At 41.3% G+C, this 14,541-nt stretch overlaps 1 protein-coding gene across 1 annotated transcript in view; it reads right to left on the reverse strand.

Moving 5' to 3' along the window:
- Positions 1–14,541, reverse strand: part of SDK1 (sidekick cell adhesion molecule 1) — a 430,085-nt gene that overhangs the window by 118,730 nt on the left and 296,814 nt on the right. Inside the window, exons 15-17 of the mRNA XM_075515084.1 lie at positions 9,961–10,097; positions 3,125–3,272; positions 2,115–2,255 (exon numbers count right to left, since the gene is read on the reverse strand). Of these exons, the coding sequence (XP_075371199.1) occupies positions 2,115–2,255; positions 3,125–3,272; positions 9,961–10,097 (426 nt within the window). The remainder of the gene's footprint in view (positions 1–2,114; positions 2,256–3,124; positions 3,273–9,960; positions 10,098–14,541) is intronic.

Genomic DNA, 14,541 nt, shown 5'->3' on the forward strand with positions numbered 1-14,541 from the left:
CTGTTAGCATGGCAGTCCTCTAAATGCAATACTGCCGGTGAGAAAAAGGGCAGAGGAAGGAGGCCAGTTCAGAAATGTCATGTCTTCATGATTTTTCTCACCATGGGCTTTGACGTATACTCCATATGACTTGTGCAGTGCAACTGCACTTTTAAAGATCAGGTGTTCCATCGATTTAGCATCTTGCATGTCTTGAGCATTGGGTCTCTGGGATGCACGGTGGTTTTCATCTTGTTATACCCTAATTCTACAGAAACCAGTGCAGGAAGACTTTTCTTCAGTGCACGTTGCTGTGACCACACAGTTTGACTTGGAAGAACAGCCTGGTTTATTACCTGGGACAGTTGTGCTTTTATAGGATAATCTTAAATTCCTGTCGAATAAATGGTTTCTCTGCTCTGCAGTCAAGACAAAGCATGTAGACATCAAAAATGTTCACAGATTGAGCATAATAACTATGATCACTCTCTGTTAAAATGGGAAGAGATGTTATAGTGAGGACGGGGATCAATTATGCTGATAGATCTTTTAGAAAATACTTAAGTTAAACATTATTGAAAACGCTATATGGACAAAACAGAACAGACTGCCAGAAGTAAGTAGGAGGCTATGGGATTGCTTTCTCAGAGGACTTAATGCTGAGACTGGGTAAGACTCACTAGGAATAGCTAAGGAATTAATCCTGTCATCGAGTAGAGCAGTTTGAAGGAAGGAACTGTACAAGCAACACTTGTACCCTGTGCAAATAGGTACCCAAGTCTCATGACAAGATTCTAGCTACAGGCAGAAGTTAAAGCACCTTTTCCGCCCTGTCACTGCTGACTGGCACAGCTTTCAAACTGAGTCCAGCTCTTAAAACTGCAGGCACTTGCACAAGTGGCTCACCACCGTTATAGGCTCTGTGCAGGTGACAGGGAGATTAACAGACTTCAACTCTGCCTGCAGAGAGAAGGAACTTTCCAGCACTATTTTGGGAGCTCACCAACACTCTTAACATCACAAAAGCATTTCCATCCATGCCAGCGAACGTAGGAGCACAGCATGAACAGGATGTTGGCATTTAAACCGTAGCATTTAGTTATCTTTTAGCAGGTCTGGAGGACACTGTATTAAAAATGTCAGCAGCCTGCCTATAATAGGCTGTAACCATCACTTGGAAATATGTCAGCGGTGGGGCAAGGCTTGGGAGTTTCCCACAAAAACTCTAATTTAGATAATGCCTCCCTTACTAAAGGTGCGGCCTTAGCTGGCTGCTAGCACCGCAGGATACGTAGGGTGCCAAATGAGCAAGTAAGCTGTAGCTGAATTGGGTAGGAGTGAATAACTGAGTCCCAAAAAATTGCAAAAGGGAAATGCTCTGCAAAGTCTCTCAGTGTGGCAACACCCTTTCCAACACAATAAATCCTGTGTAAGCAGAAAGACTGGATGTATCCAGGAATCCCAGCTACCTGCCTGAATCTGTTTCTCATTAATAAATACAGATGGGGCTGAAAGAATCTTACTCAACTGACTGATTTTCAAAACCAAATCAAGGTCTGCCATGGAGCATCTGACCTGTCATTCCCTCTTTCCATTTTGTTTGGCACAAACCTGAAGTTTATTGAATCTATTCTTGCTCTTCCATAGCGCAGGAGCCCTGTTGTGTCTTTGATAAATGTAATTAACCTTTCTAGCAGGAAGCTGAGATTGGAATAAGCAAATATACATCTGCAATGCATAGGCTGCACTGTACCAACTTCCCATGTGAACACTTTTAGTACTTGGTGCTTCACTTCACTTTGAAAATGGAAAAAATCTATCTGGAGGTTGAGAGTCTCCATCGGGAGCCAGTCCACTTAGGCAGGCCATTCGGAGTAGCTAACAGAGACCCCAGCTCACTGACTCTCTAGTCTAGACAGGCTAGAATTTAAGTGCCTGCACCCTTGTGGCCACTTGAACAGAGGTGTTTTCGCATCTGTAAGAAACCAGGGCAGCCACAGCATTTGCAAATAATAACTAATATATTTAATGGAATTAGAAATAGTTTTTAATACACTTTTAAGTCACACCATTCTGAATTCCCTCATGCACACACGGATCTACCTCCAGACTTTCCAGGTTAGGAAATTACTTACCTTAGGATGTACCCATGAAGAACTCCATTATGTTCACTCTCGGGAGGAGGTTGCCACTGGACCATGATAGACTGATTGGTGCGCCCACTGGCCACTATGTTTTTAGGTGGGGCACTGGGGGGCTCCTCAGGTAGCATCAACCTAAGTACAAAAGAACGTGATGGAGGTGGGTGTTGAAATAAATGACAGATAACGTTTCCATTTCATGTAACCACTCCATGTGAACCGGTTTCTTTTATCAAAGTCTGATGACTAGAGAGAAATATATAAGGCTGATCACACTGCTGAAGACATGCATGAAATAGTTACAACAAATCAACATAATAGGAAATCAGTTAAGCAAGCAACAAGACAGACAGCTGAGGTAACCTTATTCTCTCTGAATCACCCAGGCTGCTACAACTCTTTAAAAAGATTACAAGCCTGAATGAGTTAGAGCTCAGGTCCAGTGTCTGTGGCTCCTTTCAAATTGTTTCTTTCAGCTCTTTCAATATTTTTCATATCAAACTCCTACATTTTGAAAAAACCATTTAGAGTTCAGCTGTTCTGCAATTCGAGCTCACAGCAAGCTTTGGTTCACAGAAGAAGGGGGGATGCATTTGAAACTAAATTTGATGAAGCCATCCTTCTATGTCGCATCTGGGTGAATTCCAGAAGTGACACTGCAACGACTGGGCGAACGCTGTACTCCTTCCCGGGCTAACTGCCGTGGCTTAGCACAAGAGCAAAAAAAATATTTCCAAGATTCTGCTCAACTGATACTCTGGAAATATGAGGGCACCTCTCCCATCGTGTGCTGATATCCTGCATCGCCTAATTGCCATTATCACCAATTACTGACAGCTGCAGAGCACTCTCCAGAGGCCTGGGTAATGCTAACCGCTCCATTCCCCGATTATGGTGCAAAAGATAACTTTATTTTATTCGTTCACAAACAATCAGCAGTTTTTTCTTCCCAGTAATTCTAGGTTCTTGTACGTTTAGTACACAGCTATTTATTTTTACCGTACCTGCTGGTCTCAGAGCTGTACCGGCCCTTTCCCACCTGGTTAACCGCACACACCCTAAACTGGTAGGTTCGGGCTGGAGTTAGTCCGCTCACAGTGACACCGGTCATCTTTGGGTCAAGATTTGATAGATGAACCTTCCAGGGAGAATCTGTTGGAATAATTTACATGTGAAAAAAGATGGAAGTGCTTGTTAAAAGCCCTGCAGAAGTGAGAAAACGCCTCTGACTGCTCAGAGCTCTTTATGCTTGTTTTCCTCAGAGGAACTTTGGGAAGAAGTTTCTTTTCAGCAGAAGAAACCTTCCTGTCAGCCCACACGGTTATGCAGATTACACATTTGTCTCCTGGAAAGGGATGCTGCACATGTCATGGCATAATAAATAAAAACTATATTCATTAACATTTTAATAAAAGAGGAAACAAGCATGATAAAGACAGATGGGCTGTGTATTTCACAACCCATCTGTTTGGCAGGCCATTACACCGCCACACCCAGGAGTGGCTCTGGTGGAAGGACGGTAATGAAATTCGCAGTCAGTTTGGAATATCTTCCTACCCAGCCTGCAAGCAGGTGTAGAAGCATGACTGCCTCTGCCAAATCAGCCCGTTGCTGTAAGACCTGAGAAAGCTTCTGCTGCGGATTCTACATGCCTGCAAGTTTTTTTCTGGAGATAGTACATGGCATTCGGTCTAATAATTTCCTAGGAAGATTCCCTATTATAAACAGCCCTGGCAGCACTATAAAACCCTCGTCGTCAGTTCACATACTTGACATACCGAGCTCCTCTGATGCCCAAATTACATTTTCAAGTTTTCAAAGAGGTCAGAAATGAAACATGTTGACAATTAAATATCCTGACTTCTTTTCTTCATAGCCTGGTGTGACATATTCTCCCCAAAGTCATGACTGAAATAGTCAGGGAGAGGTGACATTTGGTCTGTGTTGCAACAGTACAGCAATGGAATCAGCCAATTTAAAGATTTGTTCAGTTTTTAAATAATACCAGCTGTTTTCATGCTCCCTGCTCAAAATTACTAACACTTCTGGAAATTACCGAGGAGCTAGCTGTAGATTTTGGCAACGTATCTGTGCACGTTGCTCATCAGAAGTGCATTGCAGCTCCTGGCAGGTCACCTAGACGTCTGCCTGAAAATGAAGATGAGATGTCCCAAATGTGGAAGGCTGCTAAACTTCACACCACGAGGTAAACCACTAATTTAGTGCTTTTCTGGCAGATTCCTTAGCAAGTTTAAGTCCTCTAGGGTGTGATGCCAGTTGGGCTATAAACACCGCATCTTTGAATTACTCAAAATATATTTATTCCAGTAACGGCTTTCCGAGAACAAAGTCTTTTTTTAACAGGAAAACTGATACAGCAGAATACTGGGAATGCTGGAAGGGAGATTTGCACAGCAGTCAAGTTCCGTCCTCGTCAGTTGTTGATGATTTACCAACAGTCACTTCGGCTGCAAGATCTTGATGGCAATTCATCTTAGCTGAACGTTGGACGTCTTTTAGAAAGACCTTAGACAAAGCACACCTACGCTATCTAGAAAAACATTGGTTAGGAGGTTTTTGCACCCCAGTTCCTTCTGAATTTGATCAAGCTTCTCTTGAGACTTCACAAACAACTGTTCACCTGGTTACAGCCAGCCTGCGCAGTAACAAATCAAGGTAAGCCAAAGTTAAGGTATGGCTAAGCACATGGCCTGAAGCAGCTTCCTGCGGAAAATGGAAGAGCAGACACCAACAAGAGAGTGAAATACCCTCGTACGAGCTACCTGGGTAGTGGTCCATTTCCTAGAGCATTTCATTTGTTTACTGCTAGTGTAAACACCACCTGAGAGTGCTTAACCCAAGCAGCTCAATGCAGTGAGCAGTTTGATTCAACAGCAGGGCCTATTAATCTCTTCAACACCTTGGGGCTTTGCTCCGTTTATATGCTGCATCTGTAGAATACTTTATTTATTCTTTTTCCTCTCCTGGTGGAAGATAAAAGATCTGGCAGGAAGAGAGATTAAACTGAAAACTAATACAAACGAAGCCTATTCATCTCCTGGGCACTCTGATTCGTAAAGGAAAGTAGTTTGGGGAGGATTTGCTCGCTCATGGAGCAGTGGATACAGTGAGTGTGCAGAGTATCTTTAAAATTTAAATGTCAAGTCTTTTTTTGGACAATCAATAAACTAAACATTTCAAAAGGCTGTTCTCCCTCCTTAAATACACAACAAAACACAGAGTTGTACAGAAGCTTGTTTTATCATAGAGAAGAGCAATTCTGACATCGGAAACGTGCCATAAAATTTTCAACACCGACTCTCTTCTCCTGCAGGGATGACTGTCACTCGCCTATCCCAGGAAGCCTGGAGAAGCTCCATGGTGACAGAAGACTTGCCAGGTCAAACTATTAAATAAGCCTCTGTTAGATTGAACAGGCTGAGCTAATCCTTCATTTAACTTAAGCTGCCCAGGCTGTACTCTGGGCTTTGCTTGCTTGCTCTTCCACTGTAATTGCTACTGTCTGAAAAACTTCCATGTTTAGCTGTCTATCGTCTGAAGGACATTGGGTATTTTGAATTAACTCTGATTGCCTCTCCAAGTTAATTCACTGGAAACGAAGAATCTCACAGGCTACTATCCAGTTTACAGTGTGATTTAGGGGGTTTTAGAAATTACTTTTGTTCTGTCAAGAAGTTTTGGATGCACTTGTGATATATTTAATAACACTGGTTACTCACCAAGAGGCATTTCTTCTGTATTTCCCTGTCTACCCTACAATTCATGCATTAACTGCAAGTTCCTGAGAAATCATTTCTAATTTGATATTACCGATTAGATCTATTGCAGAAAGCTGATTTTTGCAGGTTTGGAGTACATTTCCACCTCCTTCCTTCTCCAGGGGTTTTTGCATAGACAGTAGTATTGGAATTTGCCATACTGCTGGAGCTTGCTAAATTCATCTTTCAAATCTTCATGACAATATGATATTGCAAAAAGTTCAAATAAAAATTAAATGGTTCATCCTTTGTTTGGTAGGACTTCAACAAGGTCTACCAACGGCCTGAGAAAAAGCATCTTTTAACACTATCATATATAGATCTGAGTGACAGACGTAATGAACAACATAGTTTTACTTCGATTTCTGCAAAGCTTTATCAATGTGTTCAGTTTTTATCATTTGAATATTCCTACCAAATTCAGTATGACAATTCATAGGCTTTAAGTTAAGCATGTACAGATGCTTTTCATAGGAGCTTTTATTATGTCTTCATTGGTACAACGTGATGAATCTGAGTTATATCATTACATCACACAGCACAGATATCCCTGAATACAATAAAACAAAAATGGGCTTTTATCTTAATTGTACTCAGCAGAATTCTTTAAGTATTAACTAATTTCTTCAGATAAAAGACTATTCAGAATAATTTTTGATTAATCCCCGAAATCTAAATCTCTTTGGAATAAAATAAGCGTATCCTTTTCTAACTCCATGAAGATACTTCATCGGAATTTCTAGGTATATCGCAAGAGGGGTTAAACAGGCCATGAAACATCCAAAAATTATATTAGTGCAAATGACAGCAATGCATGGTACTATTTATTTGAAAATCCTATTTCAAATGAAGGTTCACATTCCTGGCTCTGTGTGGGCAGGAATACTTAATGACTGTGTTTCCCTGGAACTGTGTTTTTCAAATTAGATTATAAATTTGCCCCCAAATGTTTAAGGCCATATGTCTCAAGTCACCCACAGACACGGTCTGCTGTGAATACTTGTAATTTGAGAATCACTGCGTTGTGTCAAATACATTAATTTTAAAAACTAGGTGACTTGGTGACTAGAGTCGTTCATATTTCCAGCAATTTATGTGCACGATCTGCCACTGTTTTTTCCTCTAATTAAAACAAGGTTTTTATATCTCTTTACTGAATTGATATTAATGAAAAGGAGTTCTAATCCATGCCAGGTGGAGTGGCACGCCTCTCTCTAATGCAGCTAGTAATTAGTCCCCTGAAATTTACCCTCATTATTTTGAACCCTCTTCAGCTATTTCTCTGAAACAGATACTGTTATTATGTATTCATTTATGGTACGTGCTTCAAAACGTACAATGGATCCTAAAGCTATTAGAAAATTATTCAAAGCAAAACAGCTAAAAAAAGGAGCAAAACTAGGCTACGTTTTGGCACCTGTAACTGCGAAGCAAACCCCATGTATTAAAACTCCACAGGACTAAGAACAAAGTCTCCTGTGCAGCTTTGCTAACTGGAAAATAAATCATAATTCTCATGTCCCTCCCTAACCTTTACATGTATGAAAGCAACGGGGATTAGGATGTTATTGCATATTGCACTGCTGCTGAAAGAGCTACAGGCACAAGCAGATGAGCTGACGGAGGGCGTACGCTGACTCCTTGGCTGTTGCTCTTTCTGTGGCACAAACCGGACCGACAGAAAACTTGAAAGGAAATTTTCTTTGAAAAGCAAAGAGAGATTCTGCACAGTTGTATCGGACAAAACTATACCTACACAAGATCAAATGTCAGCTTCGTCACTTGGGATGGGGGGGGAACAAAGGAAAGGTGGTGTTTTCCAAAGGAGTAGGAGCTCTGTAGAAACTAAATACTAACCACACACTGCTGAGATCAAAATAACTAAAAACCAAACACTTCAAGAAAATAAAAAACTAAACAAGCCAGTGACAATATGCAGACATTAAAGTCAGCTTTCCAAACCAAAGTCATTGTTGACATTGTTCCACTATTCTGTTGGCATCTGTAAAGTTGAGCAATAATATATGAAATGAGAGAGAACAGGAACAGTGGAATATTCAAGGGTTTGGATTCCTCCCTGTGCTACTTCTATGAGTAACCATTTAGAGACTGTACATAAAAGCAAAGTAAAGAAAGATAAAGATGAAAACTGAAAAGACAGCAAGATCTAGAATATTTCTGGGAGTTAAGATGCTCAATTCACAACAGTCCCAGTCTGTGTATTTGCAGCTGCAAGCTTGCTGAAGTACATACACCTATGATTTGAAATAATGAGACTCTCTCAGTGGTAGATTGCAATGCCATCAGCCAAAATTATTGGATCTATCATGGAGTGAGCAAGGGTTCACAGGATCCTGTGGAGTTCTGAGGGACTGTCTGCATGATTTCTAGAGAACTATTGTTGATTTTTGCTGAGCCTTCTACAAATTTCAGTGAATGAATTATAGCATTTTCAAAATGATGGCACATTTACCCCATTCCTATACTAGAATGACTGCAAAGCATCCTTGCTATAAAGACACTCGAAGACCTTTCAAACTTCTGGCACCGAGCGAGCTGCCTCCTCTTTTAGCGACTCTTCCCAATCAATGCAGCCCAGCGCAGGACCCAAGTGCATACGTTCTGCCAGCTCTGTGCTGTCCCTATGTAAATACAGCTCTAGTACCTTCGCATCGTGTTCCCAGACTGGGAGTTTATTAGCTTGTCTTTGTCAAAGCTGCTGGGAAACATCAAACACAAGGGTAATGTCCTTGGGTGAAAGAACAGGTAAGGAAAAGCAAAAAGGCAGTTACTGGCCTGTAGTCGATAGGAGGGGAAGGAGACAAGAGTGACAATAAAAAAGAAGGTGGTGATATAAAGGTAGAGAGGGGGTGTGAGTGCAGAACACTGAATTTTCTCAGTCATTTGTTACAAAAAGATCAGGAGTCTTTGCTCAAAAAGAACTGTTTTAAGGACTGTAGTCCTGGGCATGACTTGGGATTTCTGCTAGGATTAGAAAACTGCACTTTGCTTAACAGATGTCAAGATCATCAGTTCTGGGACCTCCACATCTGAAAAGTTATGCACTCCAGCCGCAAAGAAAAAGCATTGTATGTGATCTGAAGATCAAGTTTCATCTCAAGCTCTCTGTGTGGCAAAACAAAATGCTACTCTCTAGATAATCAGAAATCAGGACTGTTTCACATTCAGTTATGCAGTGGCTAATTTCCACATGTCAGAAAAAGTGATGCTCTTAATTTTTTCATCAAGAATCAATTGTTAGGCTTGAATTTCCAGCTCCTAGGGTGATAGAGATTAGAAAGTATTGCCAAGGTGACAGATTTCCATATAACCTCATCTTTCCATCAACTTCTAAAGAGGCATTAGCAGTGTCCCTGAATAACCTTGCAAACCGAGAGCCACAAAGGACCAGACATACAGCATGACAAAACCGTGAGAAGTGGCAATTCACAATGACCAGGTTTGTAACCCACGAAGGTAGATATTTGGATATCTTATAGTTAAGCATCCTCAATCACCTACCTAAAAGAAGGGTGTAAAATGATAACCTAGGGAAAGCGAAGAAAATATATGAACCCATATACAGATAAGATAGTAGCTCCTATTGACATCCAAGTTTGTTCCTCTTGCAGACAATCAGTTCCTTCTATCATCATCCTGCTTGCATTTTTGAGGTGAAATTGAGGCTCTGAATGCATCAAGATCTCTACGAAACCAGAGCAGAAGACAACAATGGGAAGAAATAAAATCTGACTATTGCTATTTTACAGACGTCGAATAGAAGCACTGAGGAATGAGCTGTTGCGCCTCAGCTCTAGCTGGCAATGCTGGAGGTGGAACTAAGGCTTTCCTGTATAGCAATTCCACCACCTCAGGCCTCTTTTTCTTGTTTAACTCTTGCGAACAGCTGCGCGTAAAACCCAGGGCTTCCCTTGCGTGCACACCGTCTCTCATTTAGCAAACAACAGTAATATTTTGTTGGTAGCTCTGGTAAAAGGTGAGTCTGAAAGAAGGCTGAATAATTAAGAACATGAGATTGAAACATATTTGATTTTACTCACTGTTCTCAGAGAGCTCAACCATGTAGTAGAGAACAGGGCTGTTCCCATCAAAGGGGCGCACCCAGGAGAGCATCACGCTGCGGCTGTGGGAGGAATTTAGAGTGGCCAGAAGATTCTGAGGAGAATGAGGCAGCTCGCTGTTAAGGAAAAGAGAAAGGGAGAAAAAACAGCACAGAAAAAAAATCAATCTACATTTCATTCAGCTACAGTCTTACAGGCAGTTGAAGGCACATGACATCAGACTCGTATGATAATAGATATAAAACTACCAGCAGCTATTGTACAATTAAATAAATGAAAGACATCTCTGAATTCTTCACAATTTTATCCTATTTAGAAAAAAAAAAATAATAATTTATGCTGAAAGTCCCAAGGCTGATACTTAGAACAGCTAATGGAAATGTTGCTAAATGTGGAAAAAAGCCAATTTTCGTACTGTTTTTGATTGAGAAAAGCTGGTCAATAAATTTCCTCTCTCACTTTTTTCCCCTTCTTACAATGACGTCCTAGCAATGTGACAACAGTAATACATATAAACAGTAACACATATGGGAGATATGATTTCACATGGAATTTTTCATACTCAAGGAAGCAGAAGACATTGACACTATCTGTATAGAGCTACTAATCAAAATTACCATATGTATTCTTAGGCTACAGAACAGCTTGATTTACTCGTGGATTCAGGCTTATCCTGTCATGGGTAGAATCTTTCCTTCCTATAATAAGGGTTTTTTTGGAAGCACCCAACTAGAAAATGTAGTGAAAATGCCTGCAGAAACCCCATGGAAATACAGAATGAAACATTAAAAAACAAAACCAAAACAGCAGCTCAATTAAAACGTGTAATTTCTCCACATAAAGGCAATTTGTGGAAAAACATTTAATTTGTACCATTGGCTGAAAGTCGGAGGCTGCACGGTGCAGCGAGAAAACTAAATTCTGCTACAACCCTTAAATGCTGATCCATGTTAAGTGATAAGAGCCCTTCAGCCATTATATTTGAGCCTGATTTCTGCTCCTTATCATCCTGGTTCCTAAGGAGGACAAGGACCTCAGACAGTGAAGGAAAAGCAAGGAGGGCCAGTTTTCACCCATTCCATCTACTGCTCCTGCCCAGGAAGGCAGAGGGTAACCTTCCTCAGCATGCGCCACGGCTAATCTGCTCTGACCAGAGCAGAAAGCCACAAGGGCACTTCACATGCTGAATTTAAAAAGGTAGTAATTTCTGGTTGTAATGTATCATGCTACTGAAGGCTTACAGTTATTTAAAAACCGCAACTCCTTAGCCACTCATAAAAGTAAATACAGACTCTGGCTTTAAGCCAGAACAATAAATATGTCCTGGATTTGGGTTTCTACTGGAAGACTGAGGAGCATATGGAGAGCCAGACAATAGTTTTATTGTTTTTCTGTTAAAACTGTGTATGCTTTTGTTTACGTGTTTATGATGGCTACATGCTGTGGAGTTAATGCCAAAAAAAAAAGGTTGCTAGAAGAGCCAAGGAGTGGCAAGAAAAACACACAGATAATGAGAGAACACAAGTAGAAGACACTCACCTGCCCACCTCTCTGTAGGCTAGAAGGGTTGATGCTGCCTGAGGCTAAACCTGAGACTCAAAGTCTCGTCTCGTCTCATTTGACTTTAAACGCCTAACCAAATTAGCAGCACGGCCACCCCAGGCTCTTTCTGTAGTAAACATGGAATGACACCTGAGGGTGTGATTCAGATCTTAACTTCATTAAATCAGTCGCTCAAGAAGCCTTGATTATGAGGAGTTTAGGCTGGCTATGTTCTCACTTAGGTCTGGGCATGCACCAACCAAGCTCCAGACTTCTGATGCACGGACAGCTAAGACACGGTCAGTTTTAGGCCAGAAGAAACATCAAGCACAGGAAGGAGTATGTATGGGCCCCACAGAAGCAGATTTTGAACAGAGCACTGCAAAATTTTGGATCAACGAGTTTAGGGAAGAGGGGCACCTGGAAACAAACTAGGAGGGCAGCCGGCCTGCAAGACAAAATGGCAGACTAAGCCCGTGATTTGAAAAGTGTGGAGTGGGGGTTTAAGATATTGCCATTTACCCAGGGACTACAGGAGCGTGCTACTTAATTTTGAATGAAACATTAAATTATAATAAACATTAAATCTCCACTACAATTTATCATTATGTCCTAAGCAAGCTGGTTGGAAAAGGGTTTTTGTGATTAAGCTGGCAAAGGAAATTACTGAAGGAGAGAGAGAGTGAAACGTCTTCTTGTGACATGGCTCATGGAAGTCCCAGTCCCCACTCCATTTATCACCAGGCCCTGTGGGGAAGAGCTCGGAGACGGGCTGTGGCTTCAGCTTCTTCCAGAAGATGATGCTCGCACAGGGAGCAATGTAGGAGGGATGGCTGAGGAGGGAGCTCACAGCAAACTTATCCCCATGTAACTTCTTTTCTGGGAACTAAATAAACACTCCTGGAATATATTAAGGATATTTCCAGGGTGTGCATTTAGAAGTTAATCTTGTTTCCCCCTACATTTAGAAGGATTGAATTAACAGCTCGTTTGAGGACAGAGGCTACTTGACTAAGAAAGGCTTTACAGCTTGGTCTCTTTTTCTTAGGGTACAAGTCTCAGAAGACTTTTGGAGGAGAGAGGACATTCTTTTTTTCTTATCTTTTAAAGCACAAACTAAGTTTAAATGTCGGGGGTTTTTGATTAGAATTTGGGTTTAGTTGATTATTCTCTTAGATTGACACAGAATGGTAGCCACTCGGCAGCATGAAGGAAGCGGGCACTTTCTGTTCGGAGATTGAGCAGGGTGAGATGAGCAGCCATACAGTAACACCTATCGCCACTAATATCATATTCTTCAGCCATATGTGTCCACGCTGAACAGCAACAGATGGTACTTCCAGATTTAAATCCCTCAAGGCAGACATAATAAGTGCCTAAGAAACACACCTGGACAGAAATAAATATTTAAAACTACAAAGACATTTCAGCACAGAAGTAGTGTTCTCTCTTTGTAGTATACAAAAGCAGAGATTAATAAATAGTAATTCCTATTTTAGCAAGTACTTACACTTTGTCTCCTTCTCATTTGCTACCACATACTGTGTGGAAGGGATGATAAATGAGGCCTGTACCAGCATCATGAATATTCACATTCTTAAAAGAGATCACCACTTTTTTTTTTTTTTTTCCCGTTAAGAGAATTACTTTTCATTGCTGCTAACATCCAAGAAATCATTGCAGGGAATGGTAGTTTCAACCTTTGGTAGTTTCAACCTTCTTCAGGATGAGAAGGACCTCAGACTTGAACTGCTCAACTTCTGATACACCAAGAAAGTGGATGAGGTTTAGGACAATAACACCCAGGGCACAGAACAGCCCTTGATCGGACACTGGAAGTTTAATTCCAGCATTATTATCTTTCTTTTTTTTATTCACTGAGGCCCCAAACAGGAAATAGATGTAAGTTTTTCAATATAGGGTGTCTTAGAGACCTCAATCCTTTAATGCTGAAGAGTTGCACGGAGACAAGTTTTCCATAACTTACTCTGTATGATAGCAAAATACATATATGGAGACTTTTAAATCTGTAATTGATAGATAGGCCCAGGGTTAATGGCATAGCCACCAAGGTGACCTGAGGGGACTCTGACAAAGCAATTAAAATAGCAGATTTGCAAGAAAAGAACATGAAGTCATTGTGACAATCCAGGAAAGAAATATTAGCTAGTTGCAGATGATACATGTTCAAAACAGAAACCCTAATGTTTTGAGTCAGCTCATCACTGCCAGAGGGCAGCTGAAAAATTCACTCAGCAAACACATAGAGTGTTTTATAAAATTAGCTAAAAGCAGACTATTTGCTGAGGGAAATAAACCAGACATGGTTTGGAGAGATTTCTGAGAAAAATGGTCTAACAGCAGGTAATTAGAGAGACTGTGACTGAAGAGGGGATTACTAAAAAGGCAAGGGAGATTAAACAAGTTTTCTTGACAGTTTATAAAAAGCCCTGCTTCTATTTCAGAAATGATATCCTACATCAGGTCCACCATATAAGTTTTACTCAGGAGCAGGTGGTTCACCTGCTAGACCCGATAACATGGTAAGAATCACAGAATCGTATAGGTTGGAAAAGACCTTTAAGATCATCGAGTCCAACCGTAAACCTAACACTGCCAAGCCCACCACGACACCATGTCCCTAAGCACCTCATCCAAACGTCCTTTAAATACCTCCAGGGATGGCGACTCAACCACTGCCCTGGGCAGCCTGTTCCAATGCTTGAGAACCCTTTCAGTGAAGAAAAATTTCCTAATATCCAGTCTAAACCTCCCCTGGCGCAACTTGAGGCCATTTCCTCTCCTCCTATCACTTGTTACCTGGGAGAAGAGACCGACCCCCACCTCTCTACACCGTCCTCTCAGGTCGTTGTAGAGAGCGATGAGGTCTCCCCTCAGCCTTCTTTTCTCCAGGCTGAACAACCCCAGTTCCCTCAGCCGCTCCCCATCAGCCTTGTGCTCCAGACCCTTCCCCAGCTCCGTTGCCCTTCTCTGGACACGCTCCAGCCCCTCAATGTC

The sequence above is a fragment of the Mycteria americana genome, chromosome 12 (genome assembly GCF_035582795.1).
Source record: "Mycteria americana isolate JAX WOST 10 ecotype Jacksonville Zoo and Gardens chromosome 12, USCA_MyAme_1.0, whole genome shotgun sequence".
Lineage (NCBI taxonomy): Eukaryota > Metazoa > Chordata > Aves > Ciconiiformes > Ciconiidae > Mycteria > Mycteria americana.